The 24,960-nt window shown below is 43.3% G+C and overlaps 1 protein-coding gene across 5 annotated transcripts in view; it reads left to right on the top strand.

The window, feature by feature from the left end:
• Positions 1–24,960, top strand: part of UBE3C (ubiquitin protein ligase E3C) — a 202,097-nt gene that overhangs the window by 157,050 nt on the left and 20,087 nt on the right. For all 5 annotated transcript variants that reach the window (XM_035254262.3, XM_078343339.1, XM_078343340.1 and 2 more), the window contains 5 exons: positions 730–817; positions 2,954–3,051; positions 5,522–5,654; positions 11,301–11,548; positions 23,974–24,186. In XM_035254262.3, coding sequence (XP_035110153.1) covers positions 730–817; positions 2,954–3,051; positions 5,522–5,654; positions 11,301–11,548; positions 23,974–24,186 — 780 coding nt within the window. The remainder of the gene's footprint in view (positions 1–729; positions 818–2,953; positions 3,052–5,521; positions 5,655–11,300; positions 11,549–23,973; positions 24,187–24,960) is intronic.

The following is a 24,960-nucleotide window of genomic DNA, read 5'->3' as shown; positions in this document are numbered from 1 at the left end:
GCCAGCCAGGAGTGGCAGCTCATACCTGTGACCCAAGCACTTTGGGAGGCTGGGGCAGCAGATTGCTTAAGCTCGGGAGTTCAAGACCAGTCTTTGTGCATGATAGCAAAATCCCGTCTCTACAAAAAATACAAAATTAACCAGGTGTGATGGTATCTGCCTATAGTCCCAGTTACTCGGGAGGCTGAGGTGGGAGGATTGCTTGAAACCAGTGAGCTGAAGTCACACCACTGCATTCCAGCCTAGGCAACAGAGCAAGATCCTGGATCAAAAATGAAAAAAAAAAAAAAAAAAAAAAAAGGCAGGGACCCAAATTAAGGGATGACAGGAACTGACAGATGAAAAATAAGAGAAAATATGCTGTATCTATTTTATTTGAATACTACCTCAAGCAAATTGAAAAAGTTAGAAAGTGAATCTTTGATGATAATCATTTTTGAAGTGATAAGACTTTGCTTCATAAAGCCATTATATTTGCTATGTTTAGATATTATGCATTATTGGATAAGACAGTTAGAGATTTCTTTGGGGTGTATTAGGAAACATAGTTAACTATAGAAGTATGAAAGGGCGGCCAGCGTGAGAGAGGACGGGAAAAGGGAGACCAAAAGGACGTGAAGGATGAGGTCAGAGAGAGGCCCAGCCTAGGCTAGAGAAACGTCTAGCCCCAATTCTGTTCAAGTGTGTGCTGGAGCAAAGGTGAGTTCTGAACCGGGATTGCCCCCACAGGTCACGCAGCTCTATGTGCCAGCATCCAGACATGTGTGGAGGTTCCGGCGGATGGGGAGGATAGGCCCGCTGCAGTCCACCCTGGATGGTGAGTTCTCTGGGACACGGGGTGATTGAGGTATGAATGACACCTTGTAAAATTCACTCCTTCAGTCTACAGCTCTGTTATATACAGCCATGTCACCCCCACCAGGAGCCACCGTGTTGAATAGTTTCGTCACCCCAAAAATTGCCTCTAGCTCCATTGCGGCCACCTCCTTGGCAGCCACCAATTGTGTTTTGTCCCTTCCAAGGGAAACCGTGCTGTGTAGTCTGCTCCGGGCTCTTCTGGTCAGCACGGTGCCTTTGAGGGTGCTGTGCGGGTTGGTTGGTCCCTTGTTGCTCAGCAGTATTCCAGTGTGAGGATGCACCACAGTTTGAATCCATTCATTGGTTGAAAGACGTTTGGTTATATTTTCAGTCTCTGGGAATTATGAGTACAGCTGCCATAAACATCTGTGTACAGGTTTTTCTGCTCACATGCATTTTGTTTGACATGGAATAGGTTTCAGTGGGGGGAGAATCTTGTGACATTTGGCAGGTTTACGTTTAACTTTATGAGAAACTGCAGAACAGTTTTCCAAGGTGGCTGCCCCACTTTGCATTCAGACCAGCAATGAGTGAGAGCCCCTGTTGCTCCCAATCCTCACCAGCACTTATAGTTGTCACTTTTTTTAAATTTTATTTTGGCCATTATAAAAAGTGGAAAATGGTATCTCATTGTGGTTTTAATTTGTATCTACCAGCCACCTAATGGTATGCAGCATCTTTTTCATGAATTTGGTTTTTTCTTTTGTTTTCTTGGGGTGTTTGTTTTGTTTTGTTTTTGGAGACTGGTTCTCTGTGTTGCCCAGGCTGGAATGCAGTGGTGCAATCACAGCTCCCTGCAGCCTTGAGTTCCTGGGCTTCAGCGATCTTCTCACCTCAGCCTCCAAAGTAGCTCTGACCACCCAGCTGATTTTTTTAATTTTTTTGTAGATATGGAGTCTCCATTATGTTGTCCAGGCTGGCCTTGAACTCCTGGGCTTAAGGGATCTTCCCACCTTGGCCTCCCAAAGTACTATGATTACAGGTGTGAGCCACCATACACTCCCAGTGAACATGTTTCTTAGTTACTGAATTTTGAGAGTTTTAAAGCTATTCTGGATGTAGTTTATCAGATAAGTGATTTGCAGATATTTTATCCCAGTCTGGCTTGTCTTTTTCTTTTCTTAGCATTGTCTTTCAAGGAACAGAAGTTTTAAATTTTGGTAGAATCCCATTTACCATTTTTTTCTTTAATGAAATAGTGCTTTTAAATATGATGTCTAAGATACCTCACCTAACAACACCTTACTTATTCCTTTTTTTTGAGACAAGATCATACTCTGTCACCCAGGCTGGAGTGCAGTGGTGCCATCACAGCTCACTGCAGCCTTGAACTCCCCAGACTCAGGCAGTCCTCCCATCTCAGCCTCCTGAGTAGCTGGGACTATAAGCATGTGCCACCATGCCCAGCTAATTAAAAAAAAAAAAATGTAGAGGCAGGATCTTGCTGTGTTGCTCAGTTTCTCAAACCTCGAGCTCAAGGGATACTCTCACCTCAGCCTGGGATTACAGGCATAAGCCGCCATGCCCAGCTCCTTGAAATGAGTTTTAAAAGGCCGAGTTACGGATTGTTGGAAAGGAATGGGATACGTGTTTATTCATGAAATACTGCCTGGGGCCCACTGTGTGCACAGCCTTCTCCCAGGCACCATCTCATGCACACACATCTTGCCTGGGAGGAACTTTGTTGTGCCATCGTGGGAGGAAAGGTGCATGGAGGTGGCCAAGGGCACATTCACTGCCAGATCTGGCTGCGTTGGGCTTCCTCGCCAGTTCTAGGGCCAGCTGTGCCCTTGAGACCTGCCAGCTGGAATGGAAGTGCAGTTCTTGATGAGGACATCTTCAGCGTTAGGTCAAGGTATGCATTGAGGGAAGCACGGAAGACTTCGGTGCTGACCCGACACTGTGCATGGCTCACGGGTGTGTGATGACCTGAAAGGTTCTGCACTGGGCCTGAGGAGGGGGGTGTGTTCATGGAACCTGATTTACATACACGAATTAATAAGGATAATTATCTGAATCCTGACCTTAACAATTGTCGGTAGGAATGCATGCGAAAGTACAAGTGAACTAATTCAGGTTTTCAAATGTGTTACAGTGGGTTTGGAGTCCCCACCGCTGTCTGTGTCTGAGGAAAGACAACTCGCCGTCCTGACAGAGTTGCCTTTCGTGGTTCCGTTTGAGGAGCGAGTGAAGGTATGAAATTCAGTTTCTTTATTGTCACTACTTACCGTATTAGTGTTAAAAAAGTAACACACCCACCAAAGAAATCTCTAAAGGTGCCTAGTGCCTAGCTGATTATGTAACATATTTTTCTCATTACATTGGAAATGAGAAAAAGAATGATTTATAAAACCCAACCAGAGTAGCCAGCCGCGGTGGCTCACGCCTGTAATCTCAGCACTTTCGGAGGCCGAGGTGGGTGGATCACAAGGGCGGGAGATTGAGGCCATCCTGGCTAACACAGTAAAACCTCTTTCCACTAAAATACAAAAAATTAGCCAGACGTGGTGGCATGTGCCTGTAGTCCCAGCTACTAGGAGGCCAAGACAGGGGAATTGCTTGAACCTGGGAGGTAGAGGTCACAGTGAGCCGAGATCATGCCACTGCCTTCCAGCTTGGCAACAGAGCAAGACTCCATCTCACAAAAAAGAAAGAAAAACCCCAACCATATACCTCTTTTTACAAACCGAAAGTATTTCCTTAGTTAAAACTGGTTGAAAGACCTTTTACACTATATATTTCTTATAATGAGGGTCTAACTTCCTTCTTCTCTAGTAAACTTTGCATTGTTTGGCTGGGTATGCTGGCTCTTGCATGTAATCCCAGCACTTTGGGATTACGAGCCCGAGGCAGGCGGATTGAGCCCATGAGTTTGAGACCGGCCTGGGCAACAACCCTGTATCCACAAAAAATACAAAAGTTAGTTGGGCGTGGTGGCACACATCTGTAGTCCCAGCTACTCGGGAGGCTGAGGTTGGAGGATCCCTTGAGGCTGGGAGGCAGAGGTTGCAGTGAGCCAAGATCACACCACTGCACTCCAGCCTGGGGAACAAAGCAAGATCCTGTCTCAAAGGGGGAAGATTTTTTGCATTGTTTTTGAAAATGCAAATTTTTTGTGAAGATGCATTTCTGTACATTCATGTTTGTTTATCAGAAATGCTGTTTTATTTTTATTTCTCTGGATCTCACTCTGTCACCTGAGCTAGAAAGCAGTGCTGTAATCATAGCTCAGTGCAGCCTCAAGCTCCTGAGCTCAAGCCATCCTCTCACCTGGGCCTCATGAAGTGCTGAGATTAGAGGCATGAGCCACTGCACCCGGCCCAGAAACACTATTTTTATTAAAAATGATACATGGGACCAGGCGCGGTGGCTGAAGCCTGTAATCCCAGCACTTTGGGAGGCCGAGGCGGGTAGATCAGTAGATCACGAGGTCAAGAGATGGAGACCATCCTGGTCAACAAGGTGAAACCCCGTCTCTACTAAAAATACAAAAATTAGCTGGGCACAGTGGTGCGTGCCTGTAATCCCAGCTACTCAGGAGGCTGAGGCAGGAGAATTGCCTGAACCCAGGGGGCGGAGGTTACGGTGAGCCGAGATCGCGCCATTGCACTCCAGCCTGGGTAACAAGAGTGAGACTCCGTCTCAAAAAATATATATATATATGTGAACAAATATCTTAATTCCATTTCTGGTGTCTTTATATACAAAACGTTGTTTACATATATCTGTTTCCAAATTTTAAAATGTTTTTATTTGTCAACTATTTTTAGCAAATTTCTAAAGATTACTTGGTTCTCTTCTCTAGTAATGGCTTCATGAGTGTATTTTTTAGTCCTGTACACTCTGTTTATTAGTTGAACAAAAGAGTTTCTTTTGAAACTGTTCATGTCTCTTCACTAAACCCTCCCTGCGTGTGCTCACACACACATGCACAAGCACACACTTACATAATTCCTGAGCTCCCTCTGCTGGATTTTTAACATAAAAAAAATTATTCAGATTTTATCAGAGATATTTCTGCTAGTGTTAGTATATAGCTTTTACAAAGCTGTTCTTTCCTAAGTTGTTATAAAAGAAAATATTCTGTAACACGGGATTTCAATTTTTTTAAAAATTTTTTATTATCTATTTATTTATTTTTAAGATGCGGTTTCACCATGTTGATCAGGCTGGTCTTGAACTCCCGACCTCAGGTGATCTGCCCGCTTTGGCCTCCAAAGTGCTTGGATTACAGGCGTGAGCTACCACGCCTGGCTGGGGTTTTAATTTTAATTTTATTTTATTTTTGAGACGGAGTCTCACCCTGTCACCCAGGCTGGAGTAAAATGGCACAGTCTTGGTGGCTCCCTGCAACCTCTGCCTCCCAGATTCTCTGCCTCAGCCTCCTGAGTAGCTGAGATTACAGGCATGAGCCACTGTGCCTGGCCAAATTTTTAAAATTTATTTTAAACTGGACAAAGGAGCAACATTAGAAATATTTAAATATGACATATATTATGTATTATCTATACATTTATGAAAAATCAAGATTTAATACCTTGACTATTAGCATTGATTTCAGATTTACGAAGATATAAAAAATAAGATTTAGCACTTTTTTCTTTGGTAGCTTGTAACAGGCCTCTTGTTTCTAATAACCTTACAAGCTCTCCTTGTTTGTTAGATTTTTCAGAGACTGATTTATGCAGATAAGCAGGAAGTTCAAGGGGATGGTCCATTTCTGGATGGAATTAATGTCACAATAAGAAGAAATTACATTTATGAAGATGCTTATGACAAACTTTCTCCAGAAAATGGTATATATAATTCTCTCTGCGTATTATTTCGCGGGTGGAGGCTGGGGAATTGTTTTGGAAAATGATGGTTCTTTAAAAATTAGTCTCCATTATCTTGTTTCATAATGACTTTTAAAAACTGAAATGTGAGGCTGGGCATTGTGGCCCACACCTACCTATAATCCCAGCTCTTCGGAAGACTGAGGCAAGAGGATTGCTTGAGCTCAGGAGTTAGGGACCAGCCTGGGCGTCAGACTGAGACCCTGCCTCAACAGAAATAGAAACAGTGAGCTTCTCAAGGCATGTTAGTGTGCCCCTGTTGTCCCTGGTGTGCAAAAGGCTGAGGCAGGAGGATGGCTTGAGCCTGGGAGGTCAAGGCTACAGTTGGATCTGGTTATGCCACTGCTCCAGCCTTGGCAATAGAGCCAGGCCCTGTCTCCAAAAAACAGTATTGCAAGTCAGATTTGGGAGACATACGTTGTCAAATAATATTTCTAAAATTGACAGTTACTATAATAGAAGCCTTTAAAAAGTATTAATTATTTTTAAAGGGGGGGAACTAACCAGTTCCCAACCTCCCATTTTCTGCTCCTAAAATTTAGTGTGCAAGCTATAATTCTAAAAATATTGTGGGAGCCGTTTACATTGTATATTTTTTGTATAAATACATATTTATATAAAATCATAAATTGTGTTCATCAGGATATTCCCAGATGTCTCCATTTAAAAATAAATAAATAAATTGTAAGCCAAATTGAGTATAGTAAAATAAGTGCCATTACAATCCAAGTTACTTTATAAAAAGGTAAGTGTGCTTCGGTGACAGTACCGTTAGTAGAGGAGGATTACACTGTAACAGTAATTTGGATAGCATTTGGAGATCACCGGCACATTTTGTCTTATGTTAATATTTGATACTTAGTCTTTAAAGTTTGTGTGTTGTCACCTTTAGTATCTTAGCAGTTTTAACTTCCAAAGATTGTGCTTATGATACTAGATTAATTCAGTGCAGGTCAGTTCAGAGGGGAGTAAACGAAAGCTTAGGCTGGGTCTAAAATTAAAAATGAAATCATCTTACCCGATTTTTGGAATGTGATAGGTTGTCAGATGTGAAATGACAATTGCCCTTTCTTCTAAAAAATTTTAATTTTCTTCTAAGGAAACGAAACCTCTGATTTCTAATACTTTTTTATTGCTTACGTGAAGAGTTAATTTTTTCATGTTGGAACAGTGGAGGAAAGCTGACACCAGTTATTTCCTTGCTCTATTCCAAGCTGGTTTTTTTTTTTTTTGAGACGGAGTTTCGCTCTTGTTACCCAGGCTGGAGTGCAATGGCGCAATCTTGGCTCACTGCAACCTCCGCCTCCTGGGTTCAAGCAGTTTTCCTGCCTCAGCCTCCTGAGTAGCTGGGACTACAGGCGCGTACCACCATGCCCAGCTAATTTTTGTATTTTTAGTAGAAACGGGCTTTCACCATGTTGACCAGGATGGTCTCGATCTCTTGACCTCGGCCTCCCAAAGTGCTGAGACTACAGGCATGAGCCACCGCGCCCGGCCCCAAGCTGTTATTTTTTTATGTGATTTACTGTTGTCTTTGAATCCTTGCCACAGCCTCTGATGCCAAGTGTCATGAGCTGAGACCGAGTGAACTGAGGTATGAGTACAGGCTGTGACCTCTCCACAAGGCCAGGATTCCCTTGCCTAGCCGATCAAATTTTCCGAATATTTTGCGTGAACGAGATGGGACTAGGTACTTGACTCCTAATCTAATCATCTAATTGAGAGGTGTGGATGAACATACTTTTGAGAACAGTAGTACTCTCTTCTTTGGGATCCCACAATACATTATAAATCAGTTCTAGTAGTTTTATGTTGCATTTTTATTAGCAGATTTCATGTTCATCTAAAGGAAGAACTGAGTCTGCGGGTGAGGGAGCTCTCAGGGCACAGGTGCTGGGGGGGCACTTGTAAGAAGCGGGAGCTAGATTTTCAGCCAAAGTAGAATGTGTTTCTTATTTACCAGCAATTTAAAATTAATTTAAAACCACTCCCTGTAGATGATTTTTTGATGTTACTATTCAGTAATAACAAGCCTCAGATTTCCTACTGAATCCGTAAGCTTTAAAAAGTGTTCAAAGAGTAATCACACCCCACCTCCCTAAGTGCACACTAATAATTGCATTGAAGTGAAAAGATCTGGGATTTGGAAGAAGCTTCTCATAATGTTTATGCTGTAATGCTTAAAGTCTTTATAAATGTTTTCTTAAGTACTGTAAGAATGATTAAGCCACGTGTTAAAATGTGGAATTTTGCTAGACAAATTAGTAAAGTCAAATACCATCTCAGAATAATTAATTTACTTGCAAGAGAATAGGTTAACGTGCGTTTTTGACTGATACTTTACATATAATCAACGAATGTGATGATTGCACGTATCGTCCAGTCACCGAAGTGAATCCATGCTTCACAGATGTTGTCTCTCTCATCTCAGAACTGTTCTCTGAAGTGTGCATGTTAGCCCCTGTTACACACATGCTGACTGAGTGGAGTATACAGAGGTCGATGGCTGCTCCTACGGTCAGTGCTCAGAGAGCAGAGACGGGCTAGGTCTCACGGGGATTCCCATGCACTCTCCGCCTGCACTGCACTGTCTTGTTGCAGTGTGGAATAGCGAGAGAAATCATTGCATTCCCTTGTGAGATTGCTTTAAGAATTATAAAGGGGGTCGCACAGCTCACATGGGGCCTGGAGCTCAGGCTGCCATCTTGGGTGAGAATGAGGCAGAGCTGGCTCTGTACTCTGCTGTCATGAGTTCTGGAGAGCCTCACTTGCCTGCTTTTGTGGGTTGGTTGGTTTTATTTTGTTTCATTTAATGGGCAGAAATACCATGTCTTCCGGAAGCAAAGGAAATTTATTTTGAAAGCAGGAAAGCAAGCTGAAACCAAATGGCTTAGATGTGTTTACCTGATTCCCAAGGGTGACATGGGCACTGATCCAGAGGTGGCAGGCACAGCAGGGCAGCACTACGCCCCTACTGCCGTGCAGAGTGGCCCCATCTCTCCCATTAAGTCAGTGACCCCTACTCAGTGGATGGGAATTTGGTATTCCTGTGAGCATGCAGCCTCAGTCAGTCCAGTAATGTATTTGTCCTACTTGAAACATATCGTAGAATATTTACACTCTGGGTACTGTAACTTCAAAGTTACTGACACCTGTACATAGCAATATAGGGATAAACAGGGTTTTGAGGAGATTGCCTGGAGGTTCTATCAAACATTCTGCTAAACCTCTGTTCCAAAATGCTTCTAGAGGTTCATGTTGCTTGAGATGCTCCAGGGCAGATAGGTTTAGATGACTGCACCTCAGCTGACAGGGCAGTGGCGCGTGTGGCCTTTGAAGGTGTCCAGTGCATGCTACGTGCTGTTGCTTTTCCACCTCCCCTAACTTCATGCAGCAGCCTGTCCCCACCTCTTCCCCCTCCTTCCCCCGTCAGAAAAGGTAAAGGACATTGCACTTACTTTCCCAAGGTGGTTCTCCGATTCAGCCTGTTCATCAGAGCACATCTTAACGGTCTACCTTGGTTGTTTTGTTTTATGTTTTGAGATGGAATTTTGCTCTCGTTGCCCAGGCCGGAGGGCAATGATGCGATCTTGGCTCATTGCAACCTCCTCTGCCTTCTGGGTTCAAGCGATTCTCCTGCCTCAGCCTCCCGAGTAGCTGGGACTACAGGCATGCGTCACCACGCCCAGCTAGTTTTTTTGTATTTTTAGTAGAGGTGGTTTCAGCTTGTTAGCCAGGACAGTCTTGATCTCCTGACCTCGTGATCTGCCCACTTTGGCATCCCCAAATGCTGGAATTACAGGCTTGCACCACCTCACCCAGCCTGTTTTTGAGGTTTTTAAAATTTTTATTTTAGAGATGGGGGTCTCACTTTCACCCAGGCTGGAGTGCAGTGACACAATCATAGCTCACTGCAGCCTCAAACTCCTCAAGAGATCCTCCTGAGTAGCTGGGATTACAGGCGCACACCACCATACCCAGCTTTTCTTATATTCTGTAGAGATGAGATCTTGCTAGTGTTGCCCACGCTTGTCTCAGACTTCTGACCTCCGGTCATCCTTTTGCCTTGGCTTCCCAAAGTGCTGGGATTACAGATGTGAGCCACTGTGCCCAGACAAAAACAATCTTTTAATTTACTTTTTTTTATTTTTTGATGCTCTGTACCCTAGGCTGGGGTGTAGTGTTGCGATCTCGGGTCACTGCAACCTCTGCCTCCCGGGTTCAAACGATTCTTCTGCCTCAGCCTCCCAAGTAGATGGGATTACAGACGTGTGCCACCATGTCCAACTAAATTTTGTATATTCAGTAGAGATGGAGGTTTCACCACATAGGCCAGGCAGGCCTCGAACTCCTGACCTCAGATGGATCACAGCGATCTGCCTGCCTCAGCCTCCCAAAGTGCTAGGATTACAAGCGTGAGCCACCGCGCCCAGCCTTAAACTGCACAGTTCCCTTTTAGAAGCTCTGGGAGAATCCATTCTTAACTTCTGGTCTTGCCAGCAGCCCTTGATCTTCCTTGGCTTGTAGATTCATCATTTGATCTCTGCCTCTTTGTAGCAAATTATATAATCAGTAATTTTCCCTCCTTTTCAGCCAAATACAGCTTTTAAAAGATGATGTAGATCAGAGGTATCCAATCCTTTGGCTTCCCTGAGCCACACTGGAAGAATAATTGTCTTGGGCCACGTGTACACTAACACTAACGATAGCTGATGAATTTAAAAAAAAAATTGCAAAAACAATCTCATAACGTTTTAAGAATGTTTGAATTTGTGTTGGGCCTCGTTCAATGCCATCCTGGGCCACATCGGCCCGTGGACCACAGGTTGAGGACAAGCTTGCTGTAGGTACTGGAGGACCAACTTCCTGAGAGCTTGTGGATCATGCACCTCACTCAGAGGGTCTGTTTCTTGTTAGCCTCACTGACAGCCATTAATTTTTCTTGGTATGATGATCTGTTCCACTAACAGTCTATGTCCTTAATTCTGCTCTCCTCCTCTGCAGGCATTTTCATTCAGCTGTGTCCTTTAGAATGTGGGGGATAATTTTATTATATCCTATAAACATTCTTCTTTTCTCCCCATTCCATGCCTTCCCTCTTTTTTTCCATTTTAGACTCTGGGGAAAATCTTGGTTAGTCTATCTTATGGTCTCTCTAATATCATTGCTGGGCCCGCTGCGATGGCTCACGCCTGTAATCCCAGCACTTTGGGAGGCCAGGGTGGATGGATCACTTGAGGTCCGAAGTTCTAGACCAGGCTGGCCAACATGGTGAAACCCTGTCTCTACTAAAAGTTAGAAAAATTAGCCGGGCGTAGTGAAGGGCGCCTATAGTCCGAGCTACTCGGGAGGCTGAAGCAGGAGAATTGCTTGAACCCGGGGGGTGGAGGTTGCAGTGAGCTGAGATCCCGCCACTGCAGTCCAGTCTGGGTGACAGAACAAGACTCTGTCTCAAAAAATAATGATAATAATATCATTGCTGTTTCGAGTCCTACGTTAAAATGTCCCAAAGATTCCCGCCGCCTCCCCAAGCCTTCCTGCAAGGCTTGCTTATGTGACTGCTTTCTTGTAACGTGTTTCCTCCTCACCTCCCGTCTCTCTGAACAGAGCCTGATTTGAAAAAGCGGATCCGTGTACACTTGCTCAATGCCCATGGCCTGGATGAAGCTGGCATTGACGGTGGTGGTATTTTCAGAGAGTTTTTAAATGAACTACTGAAGTCAGGATTTAACCCCAACCAGGGGTTCTTTAAGACTACTAATGAAGGGCTTCTGTACCCCAACCCGGCTGCTCAGATGCTTGTGGGAGACTCTTTTGCCAGACATTACTACTTCCTAGGCAGAATGCTTGGAAAGGTAAAGTAACTTCATGTGAAAACGGACCTCAGACCCAGAGGTGTTGCTTTTATGTTTATGTGTGGTTGTTACCCAGATTTCCCAGAAAAATAGTGTTCGTTTTCAATTTGGATGCTAAATGTTGGAAAAGCAGTGCACTGAACAAGTTTGTATGGGTGTAAGTAGGTGCTGTGGTTTCAATGGCCCATCCAAACTCATGTTTTCCCTTTATCCCCAGTGTGCCAGTATTGACAGGTGGGACCTTTAAGAGGTGATTGGATCATGCAAGCTCGGCCTTCAAGAATGGATGAGTGGTTTATTGTGGGAGGGGCCCTGGTGACTTTACAGGAGGGAGCCCCGAGCCTCAGCCCCTATCCTTGTGATGCCCCGCACCGCCTACGGACTCTGAAGAGTCCTCACCAATGAAAAGGCCTCATCAGGGGCTGTCCCTGGACCATGGGCTTCCTGGCCTCCACAGCTATAAGAAATGGATTTTAGTTTTTATTAATTACTCAGTTTCAGGTATTCTGTTTACAAGCAGTGGAAAACGGACCGAGACAGTTACTGCATAGTGACTGTTCGTGTTCTAGGACTGCTGCAACAGGTTACCACACGCTTGACGGGAGGCGGGTGCTTAGGAAGACCTAAATGTATATTTGACAGTTCTGGAAGCCAGAAATGCAGACTCAGGGTGTCAGCAGCAGCACAGTTTCCTTTTTTCAATAAGGACACCTGTTATTATATTGGGTTCTGCCCTGACCCAGTGTGACTTCATTCACAAAAGATCTTATTTCCAAAGAAGGTTATATTCACAGATTAGGATTTGAATTTGTCTATCTCTTAGAGTGACATTTATAAAGTTCAGTATTCAGGGAATGTTATTAACTGTTTGTTTGTTTTGAGACAGAGTCTCTTTGCTCTGTCACCCAAGTGGGAGTGCTGTGGCGCCATCTCTGCTCACAACAACCTCTGCCTCCCAGGTTCAAGTGATTCTCCTTGCCTCAGCCTCCTGAGTAGCTGGGAGTACAGGTGTGCACCACCACGCCCAGCTAATTTTTATATTTTTAGTAGAGACATGGGTTTCACCATATTGGCCAGGATAGTCTTAAACTCCTGACCTCAAGTGGTCCACCTACCTTGGCCTCCTAAAGTGCTGGGATTACAAGCATGAGCCACTGCACCTGGCCTGTTACTAGCATTCTTAAATAAATTAGAAATTAATGTTGCTATTGTGATTAATTTCTGTAAGAATTAATCAGAGCTATAACCATTTGCAAATTTGTAATAAAATTTATCTATCTCATTGGCGGTTCTGTTCTCTGAGAAGCATAGTGCATGGAGTTGCCTATTTGAGAAGCAGCTTAATTAAAAATCAGTGCCTGCAAAACAGATAGTGCTTTTATGACTTCTTTTACTTAACAGTTTTATTAGAATATAACTCACATTATGGAAAATTCAACCTTCTAAAGTGTACAGTTCAGTGGTTTTTAATACATTCATGGTGTTCTGTGACCATCACCAATATCTAATTTCAAAGCAGTGTCATCATCCCAAAAAGGAAACCCTACGAAGTCACTCCCTGTCCTGCCTTTCCTCCCCCAGCCCTAGCCAACCAGTAATCTGTCTCTGGAATTTTTTTTCCTGGACGTTTCATGTAAGTGGAATCATTTGTATGGAATCATTTATGTCAGCTATAAATGTGTGACCTTACTGGCTTGTTTTAACATGTTTTCAGGTTTCTTTCATGTCGTAGTATGCCAGAGCTTCACTCCTATCAAGGGCTGTACCACGCTTGGGGGCTGGTTTTGTTGTTCCTTTTGAAATAGGTCTTATTCTGCCACCTCGGCTGGAGTGCACTGGCGCAAACACGGCTCACTCCTGTGCTCTAACAGTCCTCCTGCTTTCAGCCTCCCAAATAGCTGGGACCGCAGGTGCTTGCCACCACACCTGGCTAATTATTTCATTTTGTGTTTGTAGAGGCAGGGACTTAGAGTGTTGTCCAGGCTGTTCATGAACTCCTGGCCTCAATCAGTCCTCCTCCCTCAACCTCCCAAAGGGCTAGGTTACAGGTGTGAGCCGCCACATCCACTCACCGTGTTTTGTTTGTTTATTCATCTGTTGATGGACATTTGCATTGTTTCCCCTTTCTGGCTGTTATGAATAATGCTGCTGCACACAGGTATACAAGCTGTTAGAAGAGGCCTTTCATTTTCCTTGGGTATATACCTAGACATGGAAGTGCTAGGTCATAGTGTTCCGCTCAAAGTGTCTGCAACCTTTTACAGTCCCACTAGCAATTTGGGGAAGGTTTCAGTTACTCCACATCCTTGTCAGCCCTTACCTATTGTTGTCTTTTGCCTGTTTGTTTATTGATTTATTTATTTTGAGGCGGAGTCTCACTCTCTTGCCAAGCTGGAGTACAGTGGCGTGATCTCAGCTCTCTGCAACCTCTGCCTCCTGGGTTCAAGTGACTCTCCTGCCTCAGTCTCCCAAGTTGCTGGAACTATAGGAATGTGCCACTACGCCCAGCCACTTTTCGTATTTTTAGTAAAGACGGGGTTCTACCATGTTGGCCAGGGTGGTCTCAATCTCTTTACCTCCACCCACCTTGGCCTCCCAAAGTGCTGGGATTCCAGGCATGAGCCCACGTGCCCCTGTGCCTGGCTGGGATTCCAGGCGTGAGCCCACGTGCCCTGTGCCTGGCCTGTTGTCTTTTTCATTACAGCCATTCTAGTGGGTGGGAACTGGTATCTCATTGCGGTTTTAATTTCCCTGGTGACCGATAATGTTGAGCATCTTTTCATGTGCTTCGTGACTTCTGTTGAGAAATGTCTGTTCAAGTTCATTGCCTGTTTTTTTATTGGATTGTCTTTTTTTTTTTTTTTTTTTGGATTGTCTTTTATTATTAAGTTCCTGCAATGCAATGAGTTAGGAAATTTATATCCTCCAGAGGAAGGTGAAATATTGTCAAATAAATGATTTGCAAGTATTTGCCTCATTCTGTGGATTGTCTCTTCACTTTCATGGTGATTTCCTTTGAAGAATGAAAATTTTACATTTTGAAGTCTAATTTTTTTTCTTTTATTGCTTGTTTTTGGTGTCTTGTCCATTCCCTGACCCGAAATCACAAAGATTTACACCTGTGTATGTTCTTCTGCAGTTTTATAGTTTTAGCTCCTACACTTTGGCCTTTGTCCTCTTTGAGTTAATTTTTGTAGATTGAGTGAGTTAGGCATTCTCATGTTCTTGGCACTCTTGTTGAAAATTAGTTGACTACACACGTATCACTCTGGGTCTGCCCTCAGGCAATACAGTCTTGATTATTACAGCTTTGCAGTAAGGGGTGTTTATTAATAGCAAATGGGAATAGAACCCCAGCCTTGGGAAGCAAGGATAGTGGGAAGGAATCAGTGGTTTTCACGCAATGCAGGTACAGAAGATAGCACATGAATCCTGGGCATAGAATAATTGCCCTTTATTTGTGTCTCTTTGGAATGCATTGTCGTAGTCCCAGTTATTTATTTGTTGAGACTCCCAGTGATTGTAAGTGCTCTTCAGGTTTGAGAAGGGGCTCCAACATGACTTCACCACTGTAGCAGTATGTGTTATATCCTTATCTTCAGGCTCACCGTACTTGAGGTGGCAGATTTCAGGTGTTGATTTGTGTGTGGCTTTGCTGCGAGCTCTCAGATTGCATCTCTCTCTGTTGATAGTCACACAGTCTACTTGCAACTCAGTTTCAGCTTCCTCTGGAGGATGTGCATTTCATAGCTCATTGCATGAAATCTTTACAATGAAATCCCGTAGTTCTTTCTGTTAAAGTGAGCCTAAGAACCTTCTAATTTAATAACGCGTATGTGAAAATAAAGGTGAGTGTTTTGCTAGACTAACCTGAAATACTCTAAACTTGGTGGTTTTCACACAATGCAGGTACAGAAGATAGCACATGAATTTTACCTGCATGAATTAAATCTTAAGATTATATATTACTTTTTCTTCCTGAATGTATAAATCATCTGGTCTTGATTAATGTAGAGGCTAATCGTCGTGTAAGTCTATTGAGGATAAACTCATTTTCTCCTGTATTTATTGACATCTGCTCATGATTGAAATTATTCTGAAGATGATGTCTTGTACAGTACTCTACTTTGAACTGTGTATATATTTATACAAGGTCCAGAGAGAATTTGTGTTTTTAAACCTTTCTCCCACAAATGAAGTTTATATAAATTGTATCTTATTAAGGCTCTTTAAAATAATGCAGTTTAGACCAATAACGAAACTATAGTTATTTAAGGGTGGTAGTTAACTTAGTATCACATGGGTAAGACTTTGCTCACATTATTTTCTGCATGGAAATTCTTAAGGAGTTACTAACTTCCAAGATGTATCTCATAACCATCAAATTACAAAGCTAAACTTTGTACCAACATGTTAAAAATCGCTCAGATCTAAGTAAGTGTAATAGTGCAGCAGCTAATAGTGTGGTACCTGAACATTACATCTTTAAGAGAAGAAAATTGTATATTGACTGATTATGATATTTATTGAGTCATAATGTATTTAAATTTTCTTTAATGCATATGTTAGTGATTGTTTACTGTGATAAAGTGCGAAGAGGTCTTCAAGAGTGATCTGCAGAGGAAGAATTACCTCATGTCACTGGTCACTTCACAATTAAAAGTTCCATTAGCAAATGATTCTTGCTTCTGGTGTGGGTCATGATTGCATTTTATCGCCTGTAAATCAGGCTCCAGACAGGGAATAAATAAACAGCCCAAGGATGTGGTAATGTCATCTTGAACTTTTTTTTACAGATAGAAGCACCTAGGTCCATTTAAGCCAATTAAGTTCAGAATATTTATTGAAGCTAATCCTTTATCATATTTGAATTCTATTTGAAAATGGCTTTTTTTCTTGGTTCAGAATATTGATTTAATTGGAATGGCATGCCTATAAATCAGATTATTTGATATTATCTTGGTTATGTATTAGAAAATTTTAATTAGGTTGTGTAACTTCAGCATGGTTTGTAATTTTTATTGCAGTAGAATTCAGTGTGCATTTAATGTATTAATAGTGTAATATTGGCACTTAACGATTTATCTTGAGATTTTCAAAAGTTGGGAAAGTTTCTTTTTCTCTGTCATTAGCATCCTTTTGTAAAATGCTCACTGAATTTGCTGAGACTTTAAATTCTGAAATGAGGTGAAGACTAGTCATTTTGGTTGCCTTAGTCCCTAAAGGGCAGAGCTTCTCTTCTATAATACCTTGTTTTGAACCCTAAACTCTTGTTTTGGTGTTGTTGGGACGAGTCTTGCTGTCTCTCCCAGGGTGGAGTGCAGTGGTGTGATTTCGGCTCACTGCAACCTCTGCCTCCTGTTCAACCCTAAGCTCTTTGAGACGGAGGCTGGCGTGCAGTGCTGCAGTCTCTGCTTACTGCATCCTCCGCCTCCTGGGTTCAAATGATTCTCCTGTCTCAGCCTCTTGAGTAGCTGGGATTACAGACGTGCATCACCACACCCAGGGAACTTTTGTATTTTTAGTAGAGACAGGGTTTTAACATGTTGGCCAGGCCGATCTCCAGTTCCCGACCTCAGGTAATCCACCATCTCAGGCTCCCAAAGTGCTGGGATTACAGTTGTGAGCCACCATGCCCAGTCACCCCAAACTCTTTACAGGAGCGTGATTGAGCTGCTTTTGCACCTGGCTGCCATCAGACTGTGTGCTCTGATCTCAGAAGCTGAAATCTCTTTTCACTTAGAAGTAAACATCTAACATTCAGCAGATACAGTAGGTCATGCTATGCTCAGCACAAGTCTTCCATTTGATGTGAAGACTTCTTCCTACTTAGCTATATGCAGATTTCAGAAGCAGACTTTTCTCTGATTCTCCCTGTTAGGCAATTCTGAATTTTCTCTTGTGGACCTTATGCTTCTTTTAGAAGCAGAAAAATAAAAGATAATATTTTATAAATCATTGCTTTATTTGAAAGTACCTTCTGAGAATTGGACTTGCTTTTCTAGTGTACATTTTAATAATCATGGTTTACATTCTTTTTCATTCAGTGCAGACTGTTCACAGATCTGAAGGTTATCCTTCTTACACATTAAGACAGTTTTCTTATTTTTATTTTTATATTTTGAGACGGAGTTTTGCTCTTGTTGCCCAGGCTGGAGTGCAGTGGTGTGATCTTGGCTTACTGCAACCTCCGCCTCCTGGGTTCAAGCAATTCTCCTGCCTCAGCCTCCTGAGTAGCTGGGACCATAGGCACGCATCACCACACCCAGCTAATTTTTGTATTTTTAGTAGAAACGCGGTTTCACCGTGTTGGCCACTCTGGTCTCTAACTCCTGACCTCAGGTGATCCACCTGCCTTGGCCTCCCGAGCCGCCACTCCTGCCAAGACAGTTTTCTATGTAAGTCTGTTTCTTTGAAATTAACCATGAAATACAGATGGCTTAGATTGTACAGTAAAAATGAGAGATGTATTCCTGAATTGTTGCAGCTAAAGCACCTCAGGGTACTCATGTAAAGTCTTTCTGCCCTTGGGTTAAGTAGGTCTTGCTTACTATTGAGTTTTTCCTTCCTTTTTATTTTTCAAATCACTCCCAAGCAGTAGTTAAAATTCATGAGGGGAATGGATCCTATGAGACCAAGACCATCCTCCTCTTTCTGTTCATGAGGGGATTGGATCGTATGAGACCAAGACCATTCTCCTTTTTCTGGGCCATGTTACTTTGTCACCATGAAGATTAGAAGCACATATTCTTGCTGGCCCCACCTAAAGTCTGCTGTTTATCTTTGGCTCTTATTTGTGCAATAAAGACAACAAATATAAAAAATAGGGTTGGGTGCAGTAACTCATGCCTGTGATCCCAGCACTTTGGGAGGCCAAGGTGGGAAGATCACTTAGGCCCAGAAATTCAAGACCAGCCTGGGCATACATAGGGAGACCTTGTCTTTACTTTTTTAAAACAAAAAAAAGGTAGCCAGGCGTGGTGGCATGTGTCTGTAGTCCCAGCTACTTGGGAGGCTGAGAGGGGAGGATTGCTTGGGCCTGGGCTGAGAGGCTGTAGTGAGCTGTGATGGCCCCACCTGAGTAACTCAGACCTTGTCTCAAAATAATAGTAGAATAGGGCCCATGTAAATCCTTTTTAATATTTAAATACTCATTTGGATTTAACACATGTAACTTTATGGAATTAAAGCCAGATTAAGGTATATAATTATTCTGTTTCTAAACTTAAAACCAGCACGCTCAGGAATAAGACAGGCCAGTGGGAATTCCTGGCCTCACCAACAGAGGGCTGGCAGAATCTGGCCTGTGTTGTCATGGGCCTCCTTGGCTTTGGTGTAAGTAGCCTGCATTGGAGCAAGCACTCAAGCTGTGAGACTAGATAGAGTGTGTCACGGTCATTCAGGTTGGATGAGGATGCTATCTACAGCCTGATGGTAGTGGTGGTGAGAAGTCATCATATTCAAGGAGATTTGCTGATGAATCACATGTTGGGATGTGCAAGGATGAGAGAAGGTAAGGGGACCACCTGGGTTCTGTTCTGAGAACTAGGATAGGGGTCATGTTGACTAAGCTGGGAAGGCCTGGGCAGGAGCAGGTGTGGGAGGGAGACATTCCTCTGGAAGCGTGGAGGTTGTGGTGAGCCGAGATCGCGCCATTGCACTCCGGCCTGGGCAACAAGAGGGAAACTCTGTCTCAAAAAAACACAAAACAAAAAAAAATAAACGTTTGTTACATGATTGGGCACCATATACTGAATTTGGACTCATGCATTAAAGATGAAGTATGTCTCCTGCCCTCTAGGAGCTTGGCCCCTAGTGGTCCCAGTGACTGTGAAAGGACTGTGTTTTTTCAATTCCAGTTTACCAATTCTGAAGCATAATTATTAAGTAACATGTTACTATTAGTATACACATTCTTATTTTACGTTTCTTTTTTGTCTTTTAAATTATGTGGTTAATATGATTTGAAATAATTAAAATTATCTGCTTGCTCAATTAGGATGCCTTTAAAGTAAGACATCATCTCTTATATAGTTTTTAGATTAAGTTATAAATGTTCACTTTAGAGCTGCCTGAAGATTGATAGAGATGCATTGGAAAAGCATTATTTTTTTTATTGATTCTTAATGTAGTAAATTACTGAAGTTATTTGGCGGCAAACAGAAATGGCCTGTGATGTGGTTCACATTCATTCTCCTGATAGAGCCACAATTTGCATTAATTGCATTGCGACTGCACTCACTTATATTAAAAGGCTTCTAGTATAATTAATCCTTTTTATTTCACATCATTTTGGCACAATTTCTTCTATAAACATTCATAAAAGACAGACAGTTGAGAAATTCGTTACAGCTTTTTTCCATATACCTATTGCTGTTTTGTTCATGACAAGTAGTTATTGATACGCTTCTAGGAACAAGTGTGGTACAGCTGGCTGAGAATTAAGGCCAGTGTGAAAAATGCTAAGTGGATTATTTTGCATAAAAAATAGGCAGTTTTTGAAGTTGTATAATTAACCTCTGTTTAGAAAATACCTTGATTTATGCTTACATTTGTATCAGTTGCATACATTATGGAAATTTAATTTATAATCCATTTAGCTGATGCAATCACAGTTTTTAGTGCCATCATTTATTAGTGCTTGTATATTAAATGCTCCGAAGGTTTAAACCTGCCTTATGTAAAAATTATACCTATGCATTTACATTTTATGAGTCACTGTGGGATTTCTGTTTAAAATTCAGGTAGTTCTGATATATTTAACTAGTTCATTGGCTTATTGTTACTAATGCAGAAGTGGCAAACAGCGACCTTTATATTGAACATGAAATGATTTACACTTCGAGTTTACTTTTAAAGTCCGCTGTACAAATGAGGGCTTTTCTTCAGCACCTGGAATCAATCATGGAGTTTTATGCAGAATGTTCTCCTTGGCTTTGAACTCGTCATTCATTTAGAAGCGATGGCATTTATAAGTGCTGCAGGTTAATAGTATTACCCATCCTTAACTGTAAGCAAACTGTGGCTTTTCAACACAACTTTCTTTACGTTATCAGGAGATGACGACTGTGTGCCTTACTATTCATTCTCTCATTAAGAAGCCCTTTTTTGCCATCTTTTCAAAATTAATTGGGTAATTACTAGTCCTCAAATCAGAAATAAAAACACAAGAGCATAATACCTCTCTGATACTGTGGTTTACCTGGCAGAGGCCAGCTGCATCTTCCTGGAGGGGATGTTATGCTGGCTGTAGTGATCAGACGCGCGCTTGCGCTCCTCCAAAACACCATTCTTTCTTCACAGTGTGTGTCATTTTCTGAAACAAGAAGCCAGTGGCATTCTAGATGTTTGCTTTCGGGAAAACGTCAACAGTGTTTTTTAGTTTCCTCCAGTCATAGTAGTGGATGAATCCTTAAAACGTGACTCTCAAGGGGTGTCTGCGCATGCCCTGTTGGAGTGTGGAAGCTCTAGAGTGCTTGTTTAAGGGACGTATTTTACAGACTACACATACAAAATAGATTACTGAATACGGTAACTACGCTGGGAGCTATGACCAAGCAAAGGACTCAGTCCCCAGAGAAGCAGTGGCTTACAGATGAAGTGTCTTCATTGCTGAAGCCTGCAGAAACACAGTCCCAGCCCCCTGGAAGCCGCTTGCTCCCACATCATTAATTCGCAGAGATCCCCCTGATACTTGCAGTGCATGATGTGGTTAGGCGATGGCCTCTAGGTTGGAAGAGTGACTTCTGAGTTGACTGTCTCATGGATGAATGACTACCCCATAAAGTTTTGTTTATATTTTGGTACTCCCTGGGTAGCACAGTAGAATACCTCTCTGAAGACTAGGTATATTCTTTTTTTATTTTTTATTTTTTTGAGACAGAATGTGTGTTCTTGCCCAGGCTGGAGTGCAGTGGTGCAGTCTTGGCTCACTGCAGCCTCCTCCTCCCAGGTTGAAGCGATTCTCCTGCCTCAGCCTCCCAAGTAGCTGGGATTACAGGCATGTGCTACCACACCCAACTAGTTTTTTGTGTTTAGTAGAGACAAGGTTTCACCGTGCAGGTTGGACTGATCTTGAACTCCTGACCTCAGGTGATCCACTCTCCGTGGTCTCCCAAAAGGCTGGGGCGCAGGGGTGAGCCATCGCACCAGGCCTGACTGGATGTATTCTAACACAAACGGCTTTTGTAGAGGAAACCAGATACGTTGTTTGCTTCTATTCCTTTACCTTAACAAATTGTCCACAGAGACCACATGGAAACGAGATACATAATGTCCAGCTGCATGCCTAGCACAGTGCCTGGCACCTAGTGCCTATTAAGTGCTCAAGGAATGGTAACTCCTGTCTGTATTAGAAAACTTGGCCCACAACACTGGGAGACTGAGGCAGGAGGATCACCTGAGCTCAGGAGTTTGTGACCAGCCTGGCCAACATGGCAAAACCCCATCTCTACTAAAAATAAAAAATTAGCCGGGTGTGGTGGCACACGCCTCTGACCCCAGCTACTGGGGAGGCTGAGGAGATAGGGCTTGCAGTGAGCCGAGATCATACCACTGCACTCCAGCCTGGGCAGCAGAGCAAGACTCCGCCTCAAAAGCTATTATGACAAGACAGATTTGTGTGGCTCCAAGTCAGTTGTTTGTTGGAATAAAATACTAGGACTGTTACTAAAGTGTTAACAGCTTATTTCCAATTCCTTGTGGCATTTTACAACCTTAGGCCATTGGAATATTTGTCATGCCAATGAAAACCTGACTTCATGTTGGAAAACTTACATTTTTCCTTCCCACCGTTTTTTGCTATGGAATTTTTAGAAATTAATATAGTAACTAATCTAGTAATACTCACCAATACTTGATTCAATCCAGTACCATTAGTTATCAGGAAAATGCAAATTAAAACTATAATGAGATGCCCCATTGCACCAACCAGGATGACTAAAATTTAAAAGACTGACAAAATGATCGGCGAGGATAGTTTGCTGGTGGTGATGAAAAACGTCATTGCATTTTGGAAAACAGCTCAGGCAGTGGAAGATCTAATGTTTCTGTATCTTGATCTCTGCGGTCGCTACACAGGTGTAATCAAATGTAAAAGTTTATCAGGCTGTACAGGAGGATGTTTACATTTTACTACACATAAATTATACTTTGATATAAACAAATACAAGAAATTACGCAGCAAATTATTTGATTGAAAAGGTATGCAGTAACTTACAGTAAAAACATAAGTAGGCTGGGCACGGTGGCTCCCACCTATAATCCCAGCCCTTTGGGAGGCTGATACAGGTGGATCATGTGAGCTCAGGAGTTCAAGACCAGCCTGGCCAACATGCTGAAACCCGGCCTCTACTAAAAGCACAAAAATTAGGTGGGCGTACTATCAGGTGCCTGTAATCCCAGCTACTCGGGAAGCTGAGGCAGGAGAATTGCTTGAACCTGGGATGTGGAGGTTGCAGTGAACCGAGATCACGCCACTGCCAGCCTGGACAACAGAGCAAGACTTGGTCTCAAGAGATAAATAAATAAATAATATGTGATATTTCTTGACATGTGAAAAATTACAGGACACCTGAATTTGGAACATGGCAACCCTCACTCTTTGACACATTGTGGCTGCTTTTGTGCTGCAGGGTAGAGTGGCATGTGGTTAGGAACAGGGATTCCAGAAACTGCTCAAGTCCTAATAGTCTGTCCTTGAACGTGGCCTTGTTTGGAAATAGGGTCTGTGCAAAGTTTAGGTAAGGTCATCTCATCTTAATCGTCCTCAGGTTAAGATGACGCCATACTAAATGAGAGTGGGTCCTGAAATCTAATGACTGGCGTCCTGACACGAGAAAGAAGAGATTCAGACCCAGAGAAAGCACACACAGGGAAGGCAGCTGTGAGAAGAGAAAGGGGTGCGGGAGCCACAAGCCGGGCCCGCCGAGGGTTGCCCAGAACCCCAGGAGCTGGGGGAACGGGGGGCTCTCTCCTGCAGGGCAGGAGGCCTATGGAGCTGCAAGGCCGTGACTTTGTGTTGCTTTCAGTCTTGCAGTGTGTGGCCATTTGCTGTGGCCACCTCAGGAGAGTGACGTGCCTGCAGTTCCTGGAGGATTCGCCATCCTTCCCTTGACCAGAAGCAGTTGTTGGCTTCTGTCTCACAGTAGGGATCTGGCTCTTCAGAATTGCACGATTTCGGCCCTAGGTGGTCTGTTCCAGAGTTTGCCCCAGCGGAATGCATGCATTGAATGCCTGAATGGAAGCCTGGGGCACGGTACTTGCCAGTGAATATCAGCTTCCGCCTTTGGTACTATGAGGAGAAAATACCTGCTCTTTTAGGATTTGGTTTAATATCAAATTGAGCATATGGTTTCTTTATTTGTAGGAAGCATGCAGGAGGCCTGTATCTTAAATGCTAACATTGTCGCTGTCCTCGTTTGAAGGCTCTCTATGAAAATATGCTGGTGGAGCTGCCCTTTGCCGGCTTCTTTCTCTCCAAGTTGCTTGGAACCAGTGCAGATGTGGACATTCACCACCTTGCCTCGTTAGACCCGGAGGTGTACAAGAATCTGCTCTTTCTCAAGAGCTACGAAGATGACGTGGAGGACCTTGGGCTGAACTTCACGGTGGTCAACAACGACTTGGGAGAGGCGCAGGTGAGGGGTCAGTGAGGAGGATGATCACCCACCTCTGTAGCAAGTAGCAGTATCTCCTTTTGTGTGGAAGTCCATTTGCTTTCCATCGTTTGACTTACGCGTGTTTTAGTTAGAATGACTGTGAGTTAGCACCTTAGTCCTGGCCTCCGAGCTGAGTGCATTTCCTGCTGCCACACAGGAGGCCTGTTCTGCCCGGCAGCCCAGTCCACACACTTCTTGCCCAAGTATTTCATTCAGGGGATCCACTCCCAAGGCTGCAGCCCAGCCTTGTAGCTCACCTCGCTCTTGCGGTGCTGCGGTGGCCGTTCAGCAGCTTCCCGGCAGGACCCTTGCAGTTAGTCCTCATTCCTTGCCCACGCGGAGCCACCTCAGCTGCTCCAGTACTGTCTGGGGTGTGTGTTCATTACCTAGCTGGTTGTTTTTGTTATTTATATCAGTTTTTAAAAGGAAAAAGAAAGGTCTATATTGGAGATTCAGACTGATTTCCTAACAGCTTTATCCACATGGAACTCACATGCCATAAAATCCGCCCTTTTTAGAGTGTGTGGTTCAGTGGTTTTTGGTATGTTCATAGAGTTGTGCAGCCATCATCACCCCAGCTAATGTTAGCACGTTTTCCTTGCTCTACAGAGCAACTGTGCACGCATTAGCAGGCTCCCCCACCCCATGGAGGCAGCCAGCAGTCTACTGTGTCTCTGCATGGGCCTGCTGCAGACGGTCCACATCCGTGGAGTCTTCTTGGCTTGCAGTTGCATGGATCAGGACTTCATTCCT

This window comes from Callithrix jacchus, chromosome 11, assembly GCF_049354715.1.
Source record: "Callithrix jacchus isolate 240 chromosome 11, calJac240_pri, whole genome shotgun sequence".
In the NCBI taxonomy this organism is placed as follows: domain Eukaryota; kingdom Metazoa; phylum Chordata; class Mammalia; order Primates; family Cebidae; genus Callithrix; species Callithrix jacchus.
This window is presented reverse-complemented; position numbering and strand designations above follow the sequence as displayed.